Below are 24,431 nucleotides of genomic sequence, written 5' to 3'. Positions count from 1 at the left end.
AAAAGACAAACAGTGTTAGAATATAGTTAAAAGTGTAGAATTAAACAAGGGGTGTTACGTTAAAAAATATTCAAAGCAGTAAAAAGACCCAATCTAGACAATTGTTTACAGTTTGGGATACCACTAGACTCTTATTGCTAATCTGGATTCAAACCATAGAAGATGTTAGTGCTGAAAGGAATGGCTAACAGGCTAAAGGAATGAGGTCTTTTTCATCTTGCACAGAGGAAACTGTCTGACAATCCACAGAAGCATGAACAAAGTGAACTCAGTGGCCTTCTCACTGATGAATAATGTGGACTTCTTCAGCCTCCACGGTGGACACAGTGAAAACTACACGCACAGGTGCATGAAATGGCCAGTCTGTAGACAAGGACTGGTGTCCCTCCAGTGTAACTGTGATGGTGTTCTCATCTGATGCATTCACCTATTGATCTTTATTGACAACAATCCAATAAATAGGCAGACTGAGAAGGAAAAAAATATATATCTTTATTTCAGTAAGTGTGACTTCATCTCCTGCTGAGATTCCGGTTTGCCTTGAATATTTGAAATAAAGGAAGGCAGAAGGAACAGCAGCCTGGCGCTTCAGTAGTCCTGTCGGTGCGGACCACTGTGTTGCTCCTCCTGCTGACCGATGTCTGTCGAGAAGAGAGTGACTGTGAGTGCCAGAACAGACCTGAAAGGTTTTTGCACTGCGCAGCCACATCGCTTATTACAGGACACACTTCCATCAACAGCTCCAGACTGCTCTGTGCATGTTACAGAGAGGCACAGTAGAAATGTTAATGCTTGGTTTCAAATTGACTTCATCAAGCCCCACAAAAAAAAAGAAGCAACACTCTCCTTGTGATAAACAAACCGGACACTGCCAAGAGCATGTCTGGGTTGCACTCCTAATTAGTAATCTGACCTCACTCTCCACAGATCTGCGATCCTTCCTCCAGACCCTCGCCCACCACCTATTCCAGAAATGAGAACTCCTGACTCCTTGGAGGCTGGAAGTGATTTAAAGACGCATCAGAATTACTGCCACTCCAAACACCATGGGATCATGGATCGCTAAGGGACTGGCTCTACAGGGTTCTGACGGTGTGCACACTATGATTCAGAAATCATATTCACAGTGAAATAGTGAGAAACCTCTGTGTTGCAGTACACTCTGAACATACCTGACATCTGTTTCAGCCACAGCAGGAATGGTGAAATTCTCCTCATGGCTCTTGTCAGTCAATGTCTCTGCTTCTATAGTTGTCTCCACTTTCGTTGAGTTCGGGGTGACTGAGACTTTGGGGGATCCAAGAGTCTCAGCCTTCCTCCTGCATGACCTCGGCTTCTGGGGGGCCCCGTAGTTTCTGCCACAATCTTCTGAAAGAGAACTCTCGGCCTGCGTGCGGGCTCGTGACCCCCGGCAATGCGTTTCGGGCTCGTCGAGCATCTGGTCCAGCTCCCTGATTAAGCTGTTGCAGTCTTCCATATCTTTGCGGAAGCTAAGAGATGCAGAAGGACAATCCGATTATTGTAATGTATTGTAATGACAGTATTCTGTGAAAACCCAATGTTAATTTTACATGTCTTGGAAAGTGATTTTTACCTTGTTTCACTAGGAAGGGGGACTTCCTCAGTTATTGGGAAACCAGGACGGCTCAAGGACTTCGTCTTGGAGACTGCTGAGCTGTGACTCTTATGTTCCAAATTACTGTTGCGGAGACTGACATTTGTGAGGTTGGGCTTCTGAGGGGTCACGCCCAACATCTCTTCTGCCTCATCCAAGAGCTGGTCCAGCTCTTTGGAGAAGTCATCTCCAACCAAGTTGTCCCTGGCCTTATCTCTGCCCATCTCTTTTGACTCACCCGAGAGCTGGTCCAGTTCTTTGGAGAAATCATCACCAACTAAACGGTCTTTGGGCTTGTCATCCTCCATCTCTTCTGGCTCATTCAAGATTTGGTCCAGTTCTTTGAGGAAATCATCATCAGCCATGTTGTCATTGGATTTATCTTTCACCATCTCTTCTGGCTCATCCAAGAGCTGGTCCAGCTCTTTGGAGACGTCATCTCCAACCAGGTTGTCCCTGGCCTTATCTCTGACCATCCCTTTTGACTTATCTCTGACCATCCCTTTTGACTTATCTCCGACCCTCCCTTTTGACTTATCTCCGACCTTCCCTTTTGACTCATCCGAGAGCTGGTCCAGTTCTTTGGAGAAATCATCACCAGCCAAGTTGTCCCTGGCCACATTGTTGTGGAAGCTTCTCTTAGCTTCATTGCCTTTGGTTGTATTCCTTTTATCCTATATGATAGCAAAACCAATGGAAAATGCTTACCTTTGAAGTAAAATGTAGATTCTAAAGCAGGTTAATGAATCACAGTAACTCCTTGTGGAACAATTGACAACGACATACTGTAGTATGTTAGGATTTACTGTCAGTATTCAGGATATACAGTGTTACGTTACACAGTCTTGTGTATTTGTCGTGATTAACAGTCTATTTTATTGAAAGAAAGAGAAAAAGATAACTACAGAAACTCATGCAAGAGCTCATCCAGAAATCGAGAAAATGAATAAATCTGATGATGACCTTAACCGTTAACTCACTCTGTCAGATGATAAATCCAGGAATCAGAAGGCAATATGCGGTGTATGAAAGCACTTAATTTAATATAGAAGTTGAATGGTCGATGTGTATTATTTTCAAGAAATGTGAGGAATATGAACCCTTTCCATTTCTTTGCATTATATTTATGACGCTTTTGAACTCATAGTTACTCCAGTTTCGATAGGCAAGAGTGAAATGTTCACATTTACCAAGATAGAGTCGGTTTCCGCGATGAAGGAACGCGCTTCACCCACGAAGGCCTTGGCATCCTTCAGGAAGACGTCCGCTTGTTCTAAGACAAGCTCGGCCTCCCCGACGGAGAAATCGTCGTCCTCGTCCTCCTCCGAGGACAGCAGCTCCTCCAGAGGACGGAGATTCTCCACCGTGAGGGGCTGCGTTTGAAAGAAGTGTCGCAAGGTGGAAGAAGATACAGCAGCTGACACATTTCTACACTGAAACGCTAGTGATAAAACTACGCAAAATGATCACAACACACGGCCTGTCATTTGTCAAACACCTGGCAAACTGTCACCCTTATTCAAAACATCTGAAAAGACTTGCGATGAAAAAATCAATTAAAAAATGGCTTAAAAATTAACTTCGTTAGATTTTGTAAAAAAAAAAAGTCGGGCTACTTTGCAAAATATCAGTAGTAGTCCTCAATAGGCTATGCATCAAAAAGTAAAGAAAAGCACGTACCTCGTAGTACCTAACATAGTCGAGTATATCGTTGATGTTTGCGTCCATCATGTATTCAGTCCAAATGCGAAATAGTATCGCACCAAAGCTGTGAATATCCATAACCTCACGCTTTCACGGCTTATATAGGCACCGCATAGGCATCGTCGACAAGGACGCCACAATAACTGACTTTGCGTGAGTGTTCACGCAACATATAGCTGATAATGAGATAACTTATTCAATGTGTTTTAATATCAAGGTTTAAAGAAAGCCAGGCAGATGACGCGTGACTTAGGTTCAGTTTCAATACGTCCACCTTTATAAAGAAATATCGCAACGAATTATACATTGAACTTTATTATTATCTGTGTTTGTTAGCGTGTGTGGCCACATAGTTCTTATAGTAGCGCGGAGGTACCCCCTTATAAACAGCAGAATGTCCGCGAATTATTCATTTATTGCGCTTATCGCCGTTCGAACCAGCCCTTCAGTAGCTTTTCATTCTGAGATATTAAAGATTCTTTTTCGGAGAATGACGTCACGCAGTCTGTGACGTTTTCCTTACATCAATCATCAATCTGTTCTATCTAAAAACAAACCAAAGAAGCGCAAACGACTGAATAGAGTTTCTGTATTGTTCGTAAGGGGGACAATTTTTCGAAACTGCGTACATGGCTATATTATATTCTGTGCCCGCATAATCTGGCCTCCCTACAGTTCCCCCTTAACTAAACTGGTGAAAAAAATTCTCACTTTTTCACTGCATGCGATAACGTAGATGAAAGCAATTCTTCAGTAGTATAAAAAGTAGACGTGAATCTGGTACGTATCGTTTGAGATGATAAGGTTTATACAAATGCAATCAATTCATTATTATAAAAGTTTCTTTGAAAGCACCGTATCGGCCAGATTTAAAATTCGAGAGTCTCCGATTGCGTACATAAACCAGACACTAGATGGAGCAGCAAAAAGAGACCCTGGACCTAAGAGTTTTTCTTTTATGAAATGTGAAAATAAAAAAACAGGTAAAAACTTGTCTGGACTGCTAATTTTTCATTTCCTTTTTTGGTTTAAATTTCGGTTTTAATACTGGCTTGGTTTCACTTATTCAGCAATATCGTCTGACTACAGAATCTGTCATTTTTTGAGACAGAATAAAACAACACAAGAATTACATAAGCAAGGCAGACTTAAGAGTGCAACCCCTTTTGAAATGTGTGAGAAGAAAATGAAAGCAACTGAATATGTACAAAGGTAACCACAGAACAGTTTACACCTTTGACTGATGAACTTCATAAAAAGTGAAATACAGTATAGGTGGGACCCTGTTTGCTCAGTTACTGCTCCATTACTGAGACGATTTCACTCAGTGTTATTGAGATTTTCTTGTTGATTTATAACACGAGGAATTAATTAAAATCCACAAACAATTGTGTACCACACAAGTACTCCAACAACACTTGAATTAATGTATACCCATGGATGGTACATTGTTGTTTCAGGTGTACTGTAACTACAGTCTGCCAACATGAATCCCCAGATATTCCCTTCCCCATGTCTGGAATACAATCTGGACATTGTTGAGAACTATTTTTTTCTCAGTGTTTCCAAGCTATCAGTATGCTGAGTTATTGGGATCTTATAACAAAAAGTTCCCCTAGACTGTTGTGGTGTATTTTTTTCCTTCTTCTAATTACAGAGATGCATAAATTACAATGATGAGCAAAGGTGCAGAAACACGCTTCGCTGTTGTGGAAAAATCAAGTATGACAGATACAGCAGTTGATTTCTGAGCGCAATGGGTTTCATTACTGCCTTGTGGAGATAATTGTGCCACCTAAAAGCCTGACACTCAGATCATTGAAATCAACACTACTGTACTACTAATTACACGCTGGGAGATATTACGTTACTTCACTTCGTGGGATACTCACTTTGAAAAATTCAAAACAGGCAATAGACACGTTTCACCTATGGCAAAGAAAAAAAACCCGAGTTAATTAAAGAAAGTTTTGCTTTGATCTGAAGCTTATACTTGCAACAACAGTTATATGAATAGCAGTAATCCTTCATGTGTCTTTAGCGTAAAGGACAAAGACCTTCAGAAATCGATAGGGCACTAACAGAGCAGCCAAATTGTGTCAGTGGTCAATGGAGCCGCTAGAGAGCGGTGATGAGACATTCCAAAGGCAGCATTCCCACGAGGAAATTAAGGAATTGGCTGCACCTGTGGACACCAATCTGTATAAAAGGCGTACTGGGGGGACAAAGGCTCCTGTTTGCACAAACCTTCACATGTCTTTCTTGTAGTGAGGTGCTACGTTTGCTTGTAATATTGGGAGGAAGTCTTTAATACTTAGTTTAGGGTTAGTGTTAAAGTAGTTGGTAGTTCTGACTGCTGCCGGTAAGAAGGAAGATGGTCATTGCGAGGACTGACCGCACAGGTTCGACCGAGTGAGATTTTTATTTTTATTATGGGGTTAAAAGCGAAACTATGAGCACTTTCATTTGGGCTTGGTTAAAACTGGGAAGGCATCATAAGTTTGGAGTTATTTGCTGTCTAGGCTGCTTTGAAAAAAACCAGGTTTGTGAGCAAATTTCCCTGCTACGCTAGCTGATTAGAGGCATCTTCAATTCTGACTCGGTGTGAAGAATCTTATAAATTTCTGTATAGAAAACTTAAAATGTGATTAAGTTGAGGTGTTATGTCCAAATAGTTCCGTACGGTCCTTTCTCCATGTGGAAGAAAGTAAAGAATCCGTTTTGCTTTTTACTTAAGAAATGTACCTTACAAGGGACAGTGAAGAAAATGTGCAGCTGATTGTGTAATTGATGCATTTTATGCTGGTTAAAAAGGACACCTCAGTGAGCGCAAAGTTTGTGCCGTGTTTTTCTCGGCAATCTGAATGCTACTTTTCACTGTCATGCTGTTTGAAAAGAGGCTTGTCTGATTAACGACAGGGAAAACTGTGCTATAAATATCGGTGTCTGCAATAGTTTTACAGAAATGCCTGAGCTGCTTCATTCTGCCATGAAACAAACTCTTTGTAATCCAATATGAATGAACAAAGCGGTCTTTCACCTCCTAAATTACTCAAATTCAAGAGCTCTAATGGCGTTTTCATACTGAATCCACAGCACAAATATAAATATCCTTTAAATGAATTATTTCTTCGTATTGAGTAATGCCAGAAATGCGCAGGTTAACGCAATGCTTTTTAATTTTATAAGAAATGTGCTTGGGGAGATAGTAGAAAGTCGGTGCTTGATAAATACATATTGCGTGGCAATGCATTAAGAGTATTTCTATAGTTATTTTAAAATCCACCGTTGAGTTAAGTTCACAAATTGGCAAAAGGAATGAACATAAAATGTAAGAACTCTAATGCTTTCTCTTCGAAGAACACCTTTTCCTGTCCATATTCAAGTATTTTAACAATACAGAAGTATTTAACGACATCAAGTACAGGATGTTTGATTAGAAATAACATCTATTTAAGTGTTTAAAAAAATTAGTAAGGCAATCACTAAGATATCACTACTTTAACACAATGGTGCCTATTCCTGTCATAAGAGACATGAAGACCTTGCCTTAATGCTGACCTGTGTGTGTGGAAATCTAATAAAAGTAATTTCCTGATGTGGAATAAATCTTTAATTTAAAATTGTGCCCTACTGTTTCTTTTTTTGTAACTTTTAAACTTTTCAGTTGTAAAAGTTTGAATATGATGAATGAGAATCATGTATAACAATGGTATGAGTTACTATTATTCCTTGTAATAGACTGGTATCCCTTCCGGACTGTATCCTTGCACCTGCTGCTTGCCAGGGTAGGGTCCGTCTCCCCGGTGACTTGTGATGGATGGATGGATGTCACTCATTCTTCAAAGTCTTTGCCCCCTTGGTACATTCCTTGAGCTTCAGAGTTGTAAGCAAAATAACTGATCCAAGTCTGCACTCTTTCTCTTAAGTTGCCTGCAAGAGAAAAATACAGCCTGCGTATGTTTGCTTCTGCTAGTGGTACAACTAAAATTTTATTGTAAACTTATTCTGCACAGACAAAATTGAAATACTGAACTGGTAGCAAACATTTTCCCCATTTCATGTCTGGCCTTTGTCTTCACAATACAAATGACTGCTTCCTTGTGTGAATTTGTTTTAGTTCTATGAACCCTCCTCCTGCCCTGTTAGAACATTGTGTACTAGAATTTCTAAGTGCTCATTCAAAAGGAAGCAACCAAATTAAATTTTCAGTTCTCCCAAATGAAATACTGTATCTGCAGGGAGTTTAGGTCTGTTTACTTTTTTTGCTCTTGAAGAAAGCCTGGTCTCTGACTCAATTTAAACTGCTGCTTCCCTTCAATTGTTTTTACAGCTTGTGTGCTTTAGTGGGCAGTGTAAAATTTCAGAATATAAAGCTTTTTAGGTCATTCTTCCCCACCCCCCAATTTTGCAGTGAGGTGCAGTCTGGCAGGTACTGTATTGTGGATTTGGGCTTATTTTAGTGTTTTGACAAGCTTAAGACAAAGATTCCCAAAGAGTATTGGGGGGGAGAGAGATACATCTCCTGCCACCCCAACTCCAAAATCTTTGATGGTTGACTTGGACACAGCTAGTCATTGGTGATGTTTTTGAGTTGAAGCTGTGTACAAGTTGCAGTCAACCAGTACTGAGAGAGTAAATGTTTTCATTCGTCATGAGCCTTTTGTTCTATGGTGTCAGTTTTCAATAGGTATGTCTCATAGATAGGGTGTCATTGACAAGTTTGTGTCCTGTGTGCTGATTAGATATAATTACTTAAAAGCCTAAGCAGCTATAAATATAACTAGTTGAGATTAGCTCTTGGAGAGGAGAGCAGCATTTGCAGCAAGATAAGTATTTTTATTTTTAGGATGCTTTTATTCTAAATGTAGACATCTTATAATGATCTGTTTTAACTGCAAGTGGGCAATTTATAGAGCTTTCAAAGTACATTAATGTTTTGCCAGAGTGGAAAATCCCACACTTCTGGAGGAGCAGAAATTGCTTTTCCTCTTTTTCCATTTCCTGTGTTTCCATTAGAAGGTGCTGTGCATCGCAACTTGCAGTGAAAAGGTTTGCATTACAATTATTCTGAAGCTGATTTGTGTAGTTAAGTTTTGTGGTTTTTGTGCTGCTATCCAATGTAATTTGTATAGAATATAAGATGGCCCATTGGGTCATTAGTGTTCATTTTTCTAAAGACCAAGTGTTCTTATTGCAGTATCGGGATTTAAGCGTTTCCAGTGACTCGACCCTCACTCTCGTGATCTGATAATCCTATGTGTATACATGATAACTTTTTGAAGCCTATTTCTAGTATTTGTGCACAACTGGCTTTTAAGAAGTTCAAAACTGTCCTTTTGGCCTGCTGTAATATTGGGATCTGCATTCATTTCTTTAAAATTAAATTTCCGCTCATCCCCCTTATCCCAGACAGAAGAGATTAAGCTACTTCATATGGATGTTATCTTAAGCTCTGCAATGTCTTGTTGCAGTCCTCTGGATTTTGTCCCAGACTTCCTTATCCCTTTTGTAAACTGGCCATCCAAACTATGCAGGCCTTCAGATGTTTTAGCGGTGTTCAATTTTGTTCAAGTTGTATTCCACAGGTGTGCCATAATCCATCTTGACCTGTATTCTACATTTTTTTGTAACCAACTATTCTGGTTGTTTTGGATTGGCTGGATACTAACTGATGAATCTTCCACAGCTCAAAAGTTCTTTTCCTACTTTTGTGTTTTTGTAGCATCTTCTATGACTGCTACTGTATAAGTAAAATTTCAAATTTTCCAATGTTAAATGCAGTTTGCTATCTATCTACCAATTTCTGTATTCTGTCTGAATCTTTTTGTCCTAATTGTAACCTGGTTGTTGCAGTTTTTCTATCTTGTAAGGTGTGCTACTAATCTGTGAGATTCTTCATGAGGAAGAGCGGAGGACTCGGCACTGAATCCTGTGGGACTCCTACTATACTCCAGCCAAACGTAATCCCTCTTATTACACTCAGTACCCTGCGCTGAAGCCAGTTATGAATACTTTTGCGTAGTGTGTAACTAAGTCCTTGAAGTTTCATAATGAGTTTCTCATGGGTGGCCTTGTCAAAGGCATTCTGGAAATCCAGATACTCAATGTTGTAAGAATTATGCCCTTGGTTTTTGTGGCTTCTTGACAAAATCCAGTAGATTTGCACAGAAATGCCTCTTTGAAATCGACTTGTTTTTCTGAAACATAATCCCCACCCCATTTGTTTTTCAAATGGTTTCTTCCACTCTGGGGTCTCAAGGCAGCAGTAGCCTATCCCAGCAGCAAGCAGGGGCTAGGTGGGGTACTGGAGTCCATTGCAAAGCAGATGCACAAATGCGTGCAACAGGGCCATTTTTCTAAAGCCAATTCCTGTCTGGTGTCTGGGTGGTTGATATAGCTTTCACTTCCTGATGATTGAACCAAGAGTGCCCATTGGGATATTGTTTTGTACCCTTTTCCTAATTTAGTTTTTTTTACTTTATCTCCAACTGCTTTGGAATGCTCTTTAATCTTCATTTTTACAGCTGTCCTTCAGATTCGCAACATGAATAACGGTTTCTTAACTGTGACAGTTTTAATGATTCACAGATCAAGGCCAAGTCTAGAAATGTCTTTGTTAGGGCTATTATTTTTCACCTGTGTAAACTTAAAGCTTCCGTGACACAGGGATTGAATACTTATGCCAGCAGCATATTAAGAATAAACTGCAATATTTTCTAACATACAGCAATGTAACTAAAATTTAATTGAGTTTCAGTGCTTAGAAATAAAATCACAGGACTACATTTCAGCTTTGTAATTCTGTAAAATGAGCGAAATGGTTAAGGGTCTGAATACTTTTGCAAGGCACTGTACAGCTTATATATTATCAATTTAGATGCCCTTGTCCAAGGTCATAATCAAATCAATACTTGTCAAATTACATGCACATCTTTAATTTGATTGACCAACTTAATTTCTTTACAGCATTTACTACTTTTATTCAAGATTTGGATGGCTTATGTTTTCTTGCTGTGTAACTGTTTAACAGTGCAAATGCCTTTCTTCTCATGGAAGAGTCTTGAGTGTAGTCCATATTGGAACAAATAAACTGTGCCGTTTTGAATTTGGAATTCATGTTTCTCTCTGCTGTAATTGTCCCACAGGGACACAATTACACAGCGCTGGCTAAAATATATAAATGAATATAGGCTTTAATTATGAACAAAAACAGCTGTTTTCTCTTAACCTAGACCAGCATCCCACAGAAAATGTGTAACCTAAGTCAAGGTTTAGGTTTTAGAGATGTTTAGTTGGGTTTGTGAAGTAAATATTTCATATTGTTTTTTGAAAAACACTCCCTTTTCCCAGAAGCAGGGGATATGTCATAGTTGGTTTCTGTGTTCTGAAAATACAAATAAGGTTTCTGTTCTTCACACATCAATTGAATATTGTCCTGAAGCAAACAGCTGGCTTGCATACTTTAAGGCTGTGCTCAGCATACTGATGTACAACTCTGACCCATGTATGACTTAATGGGTAGGAATGGTGGCGTGACAGTTGTAAGGTCAAACTGCCTACTTCTGGGTTCAATCCCTAACAAACATAGCCTGCATATCTATATCTTAAGAACAGTTGCAAACAATAGAGACAATAGCAAAAAAACTACAAAATGTGCAATATTCAAAGACTAAATTTCAAGTAAACTATGAAGGTATTCAGTTGAATTAAACTTCCTTTTCATGATAAAACCCATTGGCTTCAATCCACAAGAGGAAATGTTTTATCTCATTTAATTTCTGTATATTATGAAAGAAGGCTCTATTTAGTTTTATGAGTGGGGTGGGTGTCATTTATCTGGCATAGAAAAAGTATGGTAAGAATATGAAAATCCTTTATCCTAAAAATGATTTAGAACAACATACATTACTATACAGAATATAAAATTTAATATTTGGAGATTGAATCCAGAGTAGTGTATAATGAAATCAGAATAAAAGTGAACTACCAGCCACTTATTTTTACCAACATGACAGATTTATAAAGCCTGTAAATCAAAGATGGGGAAAAAATATAGGCAGAATCCTACCCAGAGTTGAGAACATTTCTGTAAAACCACAGGCTGAGTTAGCCAAGAGATTGCCACAAGTGAATGTTAATGACCAAGAAACTATTGCATGATCTGCTCATAAGCATTTGAATGATGTGTAAACAGCTAAGGAGGCCATTGGACATAGACCAATATACAAGCCTCTAATTGTGGAATGAGGTGTGTGTGTGTGTGTGTTACTTTCTAGTCTGATAAGGCAGAAATGAGACAGCTTTCAAAGCACTGCTGGAAATGAGAGAAGCTGCAGTACAAGTTCATCGCACTACAAGTCAAGCATCTGGATGTGGATTTGCTTTCAACATCATGGTGTTATGAAATTGGTGTGTGACAGGAAGATGTTCAAGAAAACCAAATAAAAGCCATGAAATGAGCAGAAACTGTTTGGGTAGTTTCATTACCTGGGCTTCTCTTTTCAGCTCACCGGTCAACAATTTCATTTCCAAAAGTAACCAAAAATGGTTCAATTTGGTAAAGGAATCACACTAAAATTCCATTTGAGTTGTTTGATATGAAGGAAGATTTAAGTGGCAAGAATTCTGCTAAAGTTGAATGTAGTCTAATTTGTCTTCTTCAAAATGAGGTTTTGTAAAAAGGCTAATGATGGCAAATCCAGAGATACAAATTGTCTTCATAATGTAATGGAAGCCAAATGAAGTAATTGGCTTACTAATTTACATTGACTGTTAATTTTATACATTAAAGTAATAGAAAATGTTTTGTATAATTTGTCACTTGTAAAGGGTTTTTAAAATATGAAGTTGACCTTTTTTTACTTTGGAAAATTTAAGCGGTGACTTTATGCTGTTGTCTTTGCCTCTAGATAACTCGGACTACAGCACACCCCATTAATTTTGCTTAAGTAATTAACCATTTTTATAATGTACTGTGATTCAGTGAATACATTTTACTCAGTTATTTTACTGCTAGATAAAAGCCCTAAAGGGTATTGATTTCATCATTTAAATCCAAAACCTTGTTTCTACATGTTGAAACTTGCTTTACCTTGATAAAACCATGATAAAAGTGGATAGAACTTAGAGAGAAAATGTGCTTTTGTGTTCAGAAATTTAAAGAAAGGCAATGTATGGATTGTCATGCAGTATATTGCCATCTTCTATTTTCTCATAGAAGTGACAGGTTTTTCTTAACCTTCTGAATGTATACAATAGAGCACTGGTATTCTGACCCTGCAGTAAATATTAAGCATAGCTGGAGTAATTGTCACAGGGCTTTTTCTCCAGCTCTATCACTTCTAGAAAGACTCCTAACAGGCTGGGGTCAAGTGAAAAAAATCTCTTGATTTCCCGTAAACTTAACTTTCGTTATAACAACAGGATATCGGTCTTGCCAGACTTGCCCTTAGCTGTTGTAAAGTTTGCTTTTTGCATTTTCTTCTATCCTTTTAAAATTATTTCTACACATGCCAAAATGATGAATTATCTTGGCACTATGCCAGCTATAGGCTGAGACACTTACTGTAATCCTTGTTGAAAGTTTTGCAATTGATCTGGAATTCCCAGCTTTCTGCCATGATCTTTGATAGCTGCCTCCTTCTGGTCTGTGCTCTTGGTTTCTCTTGTAATTTTGATCTTGTCATGATTAACCATTAAACGTCCAGGGATTTTACAAGTGGTCTAAATTCTAGATATTGAAGATGTTTTTTTTTTAAGCATTTTAATCCATTAATAGGCTATAATTTAGTTTCTTTAATGCATTTATGAATTAAAACTTGGTTGCAACAGGATTTTGTAAAGCCTTGAAATGGTTCTGTAGCCTCAATCTTAAAAAAAAAGTGAAGTAGCAATCTATTCCATCTAATTTTCAGAATGATTTGACTGAAAGTTCAAAGTGTTAACATCATGTTTAATTTAATGTCCCGGTCTATCTCTCAAGCAGGTACAATGCAGTGTAATGAACAAAGGCACACGAATAAATGTTGCATCTTATTTTTCTCTGCAGTTTTTACCAATTGCTTACTTTTTCATGTATTAAGGTCCCACCAGTATACTGTAGTTCCTAATACATTGTATGAAACAAATCTACAGTGGCTTAGCCTATGGAAGCATTGTAGTCTGTAAGCATGCGTCTTATGCATGGAAGATAAAATAAGGAAGAAAAGCATCAAAAATAGGAACTGTTTTTTTTGTTACTGAAAGGTAAGACATTGTGCGGTGTTTAGTCTGTCTTAATAAGCTGAAAAATGACCACGTAGAAAGCAATAACGCCAATGAGTAAAATGGCTCCCATGATAATCCCAGTGATGTTCAAGATCTTGGCATGGCGAGAAGCCACTCTCGCGCGCGAAGTATCTCCAACCGCGATGGCGTTCTCAACCTAGAGTAAACCACATGGACTATTAAACCAAGAGCAGGTTCATTTCTCAAAGAATTCAAGCTACAGTATATTTACAAAAAATGGGTTATTCAAGGGTTTGTGCATGAATGCTAGAGTGAAAATTAACAACCATTTCAGACCTTTTTGTCCTGTTAGTGACTAAGTTATATGTTGAGATTACTCTACACCCTTTGTTTTTGAGTCATTAGCTGTTGAGTTAGTGCATTGCACAGTTGTATAAATCCAAGTTTGATTTCTATAAAAACAACTGAACACAAAATTAGAATGACAAATTTTAATCTCTCAACGGGACAAAACGCAGTCAATTCTGGTAAGGTGCAAAATGCCTTTGACAGACCTCATGAGTGACGAACTTCATTTGGTGCATTCATTGTATCTATCCTGTATATCACTCAATTTCCTCAGGAATTTAATTCCTGAAACAAATCGTTATACTTTTCTTTCAGCACCAGGACAAGCAATCTGTGTGAGGTGCTAAGTCTACTCTAGCAGAAGCTGTCCTTTGGCATTGGGTAACCTACTGTATGTCCCTCAGGACTATTTGCACTTGTTCTGCTACGATATGCTGGCAAGAAAGCGGCTATGAATTGGCTGCCTCTAACTCCTGTTGTCCAGCTTCTGTCTGGTATTTGAAAGGCATCGCAAATGAGCTACAATCATGGTTGTGAGGAGGCTCCAGATGAGGAGCCACTGGGACAAACATTCTGGCAGCCAGAAATTTCAGAATACTCTTCACTCCCAAATCTTTTAAATCTGCCTGGGTGGGGCCATATGATTTCATTTATATTAAAAATCTAACATCCAGTGACTTCACATTTTTAATGCTAACCCTGTGTACTGTACATTAATGTACTATATTACTTCATCTGTCAGTTCTTAATTTCAGCTGTTAGGATTAGACCCCAGAGTACAAGTTGGAACACAATACTGTTTTTAATTTCACAGCATTCCTATCAAACCAAAACCTTAACATTTAAAGGAAAAAGTAAAGGTTTCTTGCCTTTACTTGTTCACTTGTGCGAAGGTGGTACACGTTTTTTGGAATAAATAAAAACGTGGACGTGTGAATGAATTTGCAGGGGGTTTTTCCTCAATGAAAACCCAAATCTCCCAAAATTACTTTTTTTTAAAGGAAACAAATGACATTTACAAGGATTGAGATGAAAGCTGTTTTCAATTAAGACTAAAATTATCAGGTTTTACGCTATATGGTATAAGTTTTTGGAAAAGAGTGGTTACGGTTTTGGGCTCTAAACTATGAGGTGATGGGTTCAAACCCCAGCTATGCTACTGCTCTTGTGCCCTTGAGCATGGTACTTGATCCAAATTGCTCCAGGAAAATACTATAGTATACAAGTAGCACAAATTTGAGTTGTTTTGGACAAGTATCAGGCAGATAACTACATTCACCGTTTCCTAATTTAAGTGTGCGGTAGAATAGCACAGATGCATCACAATAGGAAACACTTACCCTCAGGGAACAGATTACAGCAATAAATCCAAGTGGAAAACAGCAGCACAGGGTGTTGAATATTGACCAGGCCAGGTAGGTTTTAGAAACTTCGGTCGTTTTTTCTTCACCCATGATGAATGAATGCCGTGTTGCTACAGAACACCGGTGCGTTGTGGGGTGATGCCGTTTGAGTCTATCAGTCGCTTTGCTTCTACAGTCGGTGCAGAGAAAAAGTCGCCACTGAAACAGGAAAGTCGTTTTAATTGGCAAGCTTTGCATTTGGACAGCCCATCTCGGACCAGCCAGCAAAACGTTAAAAAAAACTGACTAGCTTTTGAGACATGGCAACTGGGGCGAGTTGAAGCAGAAGGCGAAGGAGTTTGGGTTTGAACATCTAGAATAACCTTCTAGACATCAGGGAATGATAGAATTGGCCTGAGTTAAACATCCTTTTCTCTTTTGTTCCCTAGATGTGTACATATACAGTATGTATATAATAGTGTAAAGTTTTTTTTGTTCTATAATTCTTTACTAGAGAATAAAGGCCTTGTAACTCAAAATTGGATACCAAAAGTTGGAAACGGGGGAAAAAAACTAGATTAAATTTCACCTTTCATTCTAAAGAAAAGCATTAGAAATGTTTTAGCTGTGATTCATCATATACTGTAAATGTTTGTGTGCTGAGGGGGAGATGTGTGCATTTTTTGACATGTTTTCACATTTGCGGGTAGAAGCTTTGGGTTTGTGGTGAGTTTTACATTTAGGGGTGTTACAGTATATGTGGGGATTATACACCTTTAAGTATCCACTCAATATAACCAGACACAGTTTTCTTTTTTTGAAGGATGCATTTCCAAACATTCTCTTCACACAAAAGTAACGCCAGGTCTGTTTTTACTTAGGTTTGTAAAGCCTGGATTTACTGCATCAATCGGGAGTGATCAGCTTGTTGAACTGTCTGAAATACTGGCGTGCAATTCAGATGCAAATATTTAAGTTTTGAAGAGACGTGGGAACAAGGAAATGCTGTCCTGGACATCGGGATTAATGTAAACTTTTTTTTTTAGTTTTATTCCCTTAAATCCTCATCAAGTGCAGCTAACGTTTTACTTTTCAAACGGCCTTAAGGTGGTTAATAAGAGCCAGACTAAAAATCTCGCCTGAAACCTGAGTACTTTGAACATCCTCAAGTTCCCTAGTTCCACACTCCACAGTGGCCGTTTGCTAGGATCACGCATCTCGTCCAAGATGTTAGAAAGCTGTTTAACAGGGGAGTTCTCATTTACAGTATGATGACTACATTTATCATCTCCTGCACATAATAAGGAAAGCGTTCAATGGCCATTCAATAACAGTACCGGCGTTTTGCGATAGGTTTGTGAGAATCCGCGAAACTGTTCTTTTGCTCGAGTACTCGGGTTTAGCTATTCAAGTGCCAAGCGCTCCTACGCTTCTTCAGGAAATCAGGAACCCTTCCAAAACGCAACAGATGTTTTCACCCCTCCCAGAAATAAAAAAAAAACCCAAAAGAGAGGCTTGTCTCCTCCTCTGCGGGCACCACTTGAAGCGCCACATTTTATAACCAATGAATTGGACATCAGTTGAGACTTTCGCTCCGGACGGCAGGAAGCATTGGGCTGGAAGCTGTGTAGATAACGCACCAAAAATGCAGAGAACCCAGGGTCATTCCACCGTCCCTTCCCACTTGGTGTGGTCCATTTTCAACCTGATATGTTGTTGCTTGCCCCTTGGAATCGCTGCTGTTATCTGTTCGTGGAAGGTAAGTTACTACTTAAACTAAATACTTCCGTTTTAGCCTAGAAAGACTTTCTCGCTGAGAAGAAATTCACCTTTAAAAGAAGCACATGCTTTAAGCTTTTTTCAGAACGCAGATAAAATAAAATGGTAAACTGTCCCCCTTAAGGTTCCAATCCATGAGATTTTGCTTAAAATTTAGTCTAAAGCGGTTTTCCTACAAAATTCCTCGGGGAGGTGTACATTGCGTTACAACAGCCTTCTTCAAATCTTCAAGCAAAATCAAAGTTCTTGCATTTCTAGTTCTGTTCGATGTATATCACCATTCGGTTTTGACAATAGGGTGTTGCGGAAACTACTTTTTACAAAATGAATACGGCATTTCGAAGAAACCCATGTTGAGGCGAAAATGATACTGAGAAGAAAAAGGCAAACAAACTGTGTAGTGAAGAAATTGTTTCGTGAAAAACAAATCACACGAACTCCTGCATATTGCCAAAAACAAAATAAGCAATCGCTTTAATTTATGTAGGTTTAACTCGTTAAAATGGTTTGCTTTGTTACAGGTGGAAAATGCCAATGCATCTGGAGACACCGCAAGAGCTCAGGAGGCATCGCGGACGGCAAAGATTCTCAACATAATTGGATTTGTGTGCGGAATTATTGTAATCATTATTGTTGTGGCGCTGTCTTTTGTCGCTTATAAGCATGTTCAGTGAAAACGTCGGTGACCACTTTGTCCAGCGCCTTCGAGTACTTTTGACTTCGGACTTTCTTACCAGATTTCATTTGTATTGCCTCTGGAACGTAAATGCTACCGTGATGTTCTAAACGTTTAACAGCTAAATTTCTGCTTAAAAAAGTGGATATCGGTTGCTTCTAGGTGGGGTTAGGCTGTATGTACTTGGGGGGGTGGTTAGGATTGCTAGGGGATGTTATGGTGTCGGAAAGCGTCTTGCTTTTGTGTTGCTGTCAATTTCTGTTAATCTTTGGAGAAACTTTTTTAAAGTAAATATATAAATCGTGTTTTAACACATTTTGTGTTTTGTTTGCATAATATTTGGGTAACCGGAGTATATTTTCCCTAATCCTTTCCATAATAAAACAACCCATTTAATTGTTAGCTTGCCTTTTCAACAATGTGTACGAAGGAGCTGTGAAATAATATAAACAGTAATACAAAATGGCAAAGCAGTCATCTACACAAAGAAATATAAAACGCTGATTTGACACGCTTTCATCCATCGATCACAGCTGTAGCTGATCTGTAGCAACACGTGCAAATTACATTAAAAAATCCGATCCACACAATTAAAAGAACAGGGGTTTTTAATCAAAACCTTTTTTTTTTCTTTTTAAGAAAGGTATCGTGTCGTAACAATGTGAATGGACAGAATCCCTCCCACACGCTACCCTCCCCATCAACCCGCACACACGCACATCTCCGCAGGGCACCTCCGAGAGGGGGAAAGATCCGACTCATTTTTCTAAATTGGACCGGCTTCATAATAGAACTTCCGTTCTTCAATAATACCGTGACTGGCGCCACGAATTCTTATGTGGATGCACAAACTTTAAAATGAAAAAGTTAAAAGTTAATACAATCAGCGTAGTCCGTATAACGTAAATCGCACTATATAACGGACTGGCGCCTTGGCCGGGAGAAGAGATGTCTTTTGTGCTCTCTTCGGGGCGACATTTGTAAAAACTTGACGAATAGTTTTCTAGTTTTTTTTTTTAACTGGGGTACCTTCCGTTTGCGCCGAACGGAGGGGAATGAGTCTCGTCTGGCTTTGCTGGGAGGTTAATAGTATTTCCCAGGTGATTTGAATACTTCAGCCAGTCTTTAATCACATCCACTTGGTCTCTATTTTTCAGGACGGACTTTTGGCTCCGTATTGGTATAAACCAGCACAGATCGGCACCTGTGTGGCAGTCATATACCGTAGTTTAACTGTCTAAAGTATGAAGTATTTTCGTGGTCTTAGTTCATAGGGGAAAAATAGAGGTGATATGGTTGTTTGATGTACATCTGCAAACATAGAAAAAATGGTAGTAGAGTATAAAATTAGCATTTTTGTATCCTTGTGTTGTCTTGGTAATTTTGTATGTTCTTTTAAAAAGACTTTGTCTAAATGACTTTTGAAACATGGCTATTCTAAAAGGATCGATAGGTAACCGTTCATATGAAGAAATGTATGATATAATAAAAGACAGAACTTCAGCTAGATGTCCAGAAATAAGTCAAGATATCCCCCACAATATCTGGACCACCCTCAGCCCAAGAAATCACAAGTGACTAGACCCTTCCCCCCACTTATAAAAAAACAAGGCTCCATGCCATCACCATGTGTTATCTGACCCCTGTCTGCTTTCATGTTAAGGTAATACCAGCAATCTCTACACTAAACTGAGCCAAGAGCCTTAAATTAGAGGCAAATCTTTCTTCATAAGAGTCAGACTGGTTGAATTTAGCTAAGAAATTGAACGAAAAAGAATAACGGCTGGATAGCAGCCATCTAACACGGGTGTCACTGAACTTACGGGATGGTGATTTCATCCACGCTGTGTGTGGGGAATACTTTGTCAGAACTTTTAAGGGGCTGCATTTGTGTGTTGCCAGAACCTCAGACTGAATGAGAATTTCATTGCAGTGCCTTTTGTTTTTCACTTTTTTTAAATTTAAAAACTCAATTCAATTTGAGTTGTTTTTGCCCCTGACGACAACAATAATTCCTTACACTAATATATTATATGTATATAAGTATATTATATATACTATATAATATATATATTTCTGGACACTTCGCTCAAAGTGCTTTACAGGTAATGGGGACTCCCCTCCACCCCCACCACTGTGCAGCATCTGCCTGGAAGATGTGACGGCAGCCATAGTGCGCCAGTACTCTCACCACACATCAGCTACAGTGTATCAGTGGGGAGGAGAACAGAGTGATGAAGCCAGCTCATAGATGGGGATTATTAGGAGGCCATGATTGGTAAAGGCCAGGGGGGAATTTGGCCAGGACACTGGGCTAAGTCCCCAGTGGTTTTTCAAGAAATGCCCTGGGATTTTTAATGACCACAGAGAGTCAGGACCTCGGCTTTACATCTCATCCGAAGGAAGAATTTGACAACATCATTGTGCTTTTCCTTTGTAAGGTACTGCCTCCATCCTAACAATCCTATTCTATTTAGTGATTTAAAGAATTGATTACAATTTTGCTTTGATGCAAAATTGATTTCCCTTTCTTTTTGCACAAAAAAAAACCCCAAGGATGTACAATGTTGTGAGGACCAAGAGAAAAAGAATAATTACAAGGCCACAATAATGCCAGCAGATACATTTGTCCACACATCCAGTGTGTTCCAATAGGTAGAGCTGGTTCAAAAAGAATTTATTAGTGGAACTTCTGTTAAATGTACCAATGTATGTTTTCTTACACATAAAATTCCTAAACTATAGGTGTGTACTGGGCATTGAAGCAAAACTTTCTTTTTTTTTTTTTGTTTATTGCAATACATCTGGAATATATAGATTCAAGACAACTACCCAGTCTTTGTTGTGATGGAAAGACTCCAGGGTTCACACACTGTAATTTCTCTTTATATAAACCAGATGGGTCTGTAAGGTCATTAAACAGGGGTGCAGCATCATGATTGGTCTTCGAGGGACTTTCAGGTCTTTAGGGAGATCAGCAGGCACGCAATCTTAATCATGGCAGAAAGCCGAAAGGTATACAACGCCTGCTTTTTAAAAAAAAAAACCGATACATGCCATTGTCCTGTCGTTTCCGAGCAGTGGGAAAAATTAAGAACAGTACTGAGGCAGACATTTCCAAGTGATTGCAAATGTTGGGCCTCATTTTTGTTTTCAGGCGAGCAATCCTGATTACAAATTCGTTTAGGTTCCATGTGTTTTCGTTCCACATCCCGGGGTATCAAGTATCAAGAAACACAGGAAACGGGCAGATCCAGAATGTTTAAGGTCCCATTTGAGGTTAAAAAAAAAACGCACTCAGTATTAGCACAACTAACTGGAGGCACTAGAGGAAAGCAGGCTAGAGAGCAAGATAAAATATAAAATTTTAACTGGCAGATTTTCTCTTTCAACATCTCGCTACAAGCTACCAGTTGCACTTTCAACATCTCTCTATAAATTAACAGTTGTTCTGTTCAGTCCAGTACCCGCGGAAGGCGGACTAAGGAAACTATTGAGGGTGGTTCTGTAGATATTTATTTCATTTTAATACTGTACAGCAAGCCACTATAGACACCTCACGCAGCGAACAAGTCGTCAGTAGGCGCTGTTACACAATAAGATTAATAAACCCAGTGTAATCGATAACGTTGTACATGAAGCAATATACGCTTTCCTGTTGGGCTCATATAGACTGCACACTAAGTCTGTGTATACCCAGGACATATCCTATACTGTATATATTAACTCCTTTATTTAACATGACTTAATCTGAAAACATGCTTCATAGTTTTACCCTCACGGACACCGTTAATTCTTTAACAGATAACATTTAAAAGACCGAGAAGAGAATTTGAAAAGAAATCCATTCACGCAGGATTACACATGCTTGTGAAAGCATTTTTTTTTAAAATACAAGATTCATCGAACGACATCCAATACTAATAACAGATAATTAAGAGTGTTAGTGAAGCATAATAATTAAAACCTCATTGTAATAATCTAAAAACGAAATGAAAGATGACGACACAAAACAAAACCTAAAACCAATTCCATCAGCCAAAAATAAAGCTTTAAACTTAAAATTGTCGTTATGTCATCGGTAATTTAATACCTACTCTCAGAAGTTACGTAAAATTGGTCTATAGGTGGATTTCTAACTTACACAATCAGACGTTTTACAATGCGTACTGTACCCGGAGGGACCAGGGACAGACGATGCTATTAAAGTCCGCAAAGAGAATGAGAAGAATTGTGAGATTTTGACCACTGAGCTCCCAGGAGGGGGGTGCGACCTTCACTGCGCACTATACAGCACTACTTCTATCGGGATAACAGCGAATCCTCATCGTACTGACAAAGAATTGACTGTGCAGAGTGTCACACTACTGTAGCTATTACATGAAGGCGGCACATTCATTTATCTGTGAATTCCTGTCCTGTGAGCAAGTACACGACCAAAGAAAGAAGGACATGAGTATTAAACGCACTGCTTGTAGTGTAGTGTTTGCAGGTTCTGCAGTTACCTCTTATGTTACCAGGATAATCGTGTTTTTATATTTATTTCAGAGTTAATTATGTTCTATTCTTTTTTTTTCCACCTCAATACGAAAAGGCCTGGCTTCATTTGCTCCCTGGGCTCGGGCTTGGCTCATTAGGTTTTAGGAGTTGATAACGTTTTCTACAATCAACTGGAGCTAAAGGCACCTGATTCTACACGTGTCCTCATTTTGTGTGCTTCACTAGTTCTGAAGGAGAACATTTGTCAATGTCTTTTTTTTTTACACGAATCAGGTCTCACCTGACAGTCGTTTCTATTTAAGACCAAAATAAGTCAGTTATTTTAGCCTGGGAGTCTATGAGTCGATAAACGTTTGAGTTTTGGGACTGTATCTGGTCGCTCTTCTCCGGATAGATTCCAAAACAATAATATCTGTTCTGTATTTCGGTGACCAAAATAGTATATTAGATACTAAAACATGCCATAACGATGCATTTGCATAATAGTAAATTTTCCCTGATGTGACATTTAACTGCTTTTTCTTAAAAGTATGTGAAACGCGTGTAAATATTATTGCGAGTTGTCATTTTACGATACTTTTTAAAAATAGCGCATTGTACGCACAGATGTTGATTACAGATTAAAAAAAAATCCACCCAGGATGTAACGAAAAACTATGCCAACAAGATAACTTAACTGCGCTGTTTAATTAGTCTTTTAGCGTCACCAGCTGGCTACGTAATAATATTACAATTATTCATTTACATGCTTTTGTTTCATATGATCATCCGCGGTATTTCAAATCCCCGAAAGATTAGGACCTGCAAAAAATCAAATCAGGGAATCGGTCAAAAAATTAACAGCCTTGCATTCATTTTCAGTACTAGTCATTTTTAATACACTGACGCTGAAACAACTACATTTCAAATACCATGTATATATACATGTAAAGCGGTCTTTTCTAATTTGTGAAAGTTTTTTTTTTAAATCATCACTTTAATTACACAAAACTTTCAAACATGAGAGCCCCAAACTTGCTTGCTATTGAACGCGTCCTGGTAATTTTCTGAGCAAGCACGTTTAAGAATTGCATGCGCAGCAGTACATCCCCACCGGCAGGGGGCATACTTAGAAATCGAGAGCCTTGATAACCTCTCTCTCCTCTTTGTGCGCGTCACTCTGTTTCAGCGGAAGTAAACAAACAGGCGAGCAAGATGGCGTAGTCTGACCTGATTTCTGTGGGTTGGACCTGTTTCATCCACTATAACTGCTGTATGTAACTCATGGTTTTGGTTTTTAAGCGAATTGTCTGGTGCATCTGAGCTAAACTGCGTTGAAGATAAACTGCGTTGGAGGTTTCTGTTTTTTTTGTGCTTATTTAATTTGCAGTCCTTTTATAGCTGTGCATGCCTTTTACGCACATTAATGAAAATGCTTACCCACAAATGCCTTGTACTGTGTTACTCAGGTCTCAAAGTCTGAAATGTAAAGTGTGCTCTTAGATTATTTTGCAAATCCTGTAACTGGGACCTTTTCATTTCAGTATTGCAATTGCTGTTATTTAAAAGCTGGAGTACGAATTTTATTAATTTTACTCATCGTTTGATTCTATGCCACTTAGATCGATGGTAAAATAAAATGTAAACAGTAAAATTGTTTTACGTTTAAGAATAATTGAACTGATTTAAGTGTATTGTGGTAAATGGGCATGGCTATTTTTAACATTCACTATCGAATCGTTGTCAGTCTGTCTAATGTTCTCTGAAAAGTGCATTTTCACATATATGCTGTTTGTTAAGCTATAAATTACATTTTCTAAATATAATCGAACAAGTGCTGTTTAGCCTCCATTTTTTTGATTCCAAATGATCGTCTTTGAGAATATTTCTAGACCTTATGTAGTGTACGACAAGACATAGCTGACACACCCCAAATGTTTTCAGTTAATTCTTACTTGCTTTTAAAGCAAGCAGCACTGCAAATGAACTTTTTGAAATGTAAAATATTGTACACCACATATTGGTCAGCTATGGAATTTTATTCTAAACAATAAATCTTCCCCATAGAATAGATGACAGTACATTTCCTTCATTTGAAGGATTTGTGAAACTTACAAAATGGCACATAATTAAAACCAGTAAATCTCGTATTTGATTCTAGCAAACGTATCATGTTTTTCCTTGCTGTTGTTTTAAATCTCCTTGTTACAAAGTTGAATTGTTTTTTGTACTTTACCATTTTGTTTCAAACTTCCCT

General features: G+C 38.5%; 2 protein-coding genes and 1 long non-coding RNA gene across 4 annotated transcripts in view; 1 reads left to right on the top strand and 2 right to left on the bottom strand.

Moving 5' to 3' along the window:
* Positions 1 to 427: 427 nt before the first annotated feature.
* LOC148816815 (uncharacterized) lies at positions 428 to 5,244 on the bottom strand (the record flags this gene model as incomplete). The annotated part of the gene is made up of 5 exons (XM_088939463.1): positions 428 to 641; positions 1,173 to 1,490; positions 1,595 to 2,289; positions 2,806 to 2,988; positions 5,212 to 5,244. Coding segments are annotated over 5 exons (1,443 nt in total), but the record flags the coding sequence as incomplete, so codon positions are not given.
* A 5,988-nt stretch (positions 5,245 to 11,232) lies between these two features.
* On the bottom strand, positions 11,233 to 15,434 carry LOC148816814 (uncharacterized). The gene is made up of 2 exons (XR_016094700.1): positions 15,238 to 15,434; positions 11,233 to 13,745 (listed from the first exon to the last, which is right to left on the bottom strand). It is a non-coding gene; the product is annotated as an uncharacterized LOC148816814 (long non-coding RNA).
* A 7,930-nt stretch (positions 15,435 to 23,364) lies between these two features.
* snx19b (sorting nexin 19b) overlaps positions 23,365 to 24,431 on the top strand; it is a 46,986-nt gene continuing 45,919 nt past the window's right edge. The window contains exon 1 of one of the 2 annotated variants that reach the window (XM_088939904.1): positions 23,365 to 23,447. The gene's annotated coding sequence lies outside the window, so the exon portion shown is untranslated. Of the gene's footprint in view, positions 23,531 to 24,431 lie in introns of both variants that reach the window. The other variant, XM_088939905.1, reaches the window with a different exon arrangement.

This window comes from Atractosteus spatula, chromosome 22 (assembly GCF_055471065.1).
Source record: "Atractosteus spatula isolate fAtrSpa1 chromosome 22, fAtrSpa1.hap1, whole genome shotgun sequence".
Taxonomy (NCBI): Eukaryota; Metazoa; Chordata; class Actinopteri; order Semionotiformes; family Lepisosteidae; genus Atractosteus; species Atractosteus spatula.
This window is presented reverse-complemented; position numbering and strand designations above follow the sequence as displayed.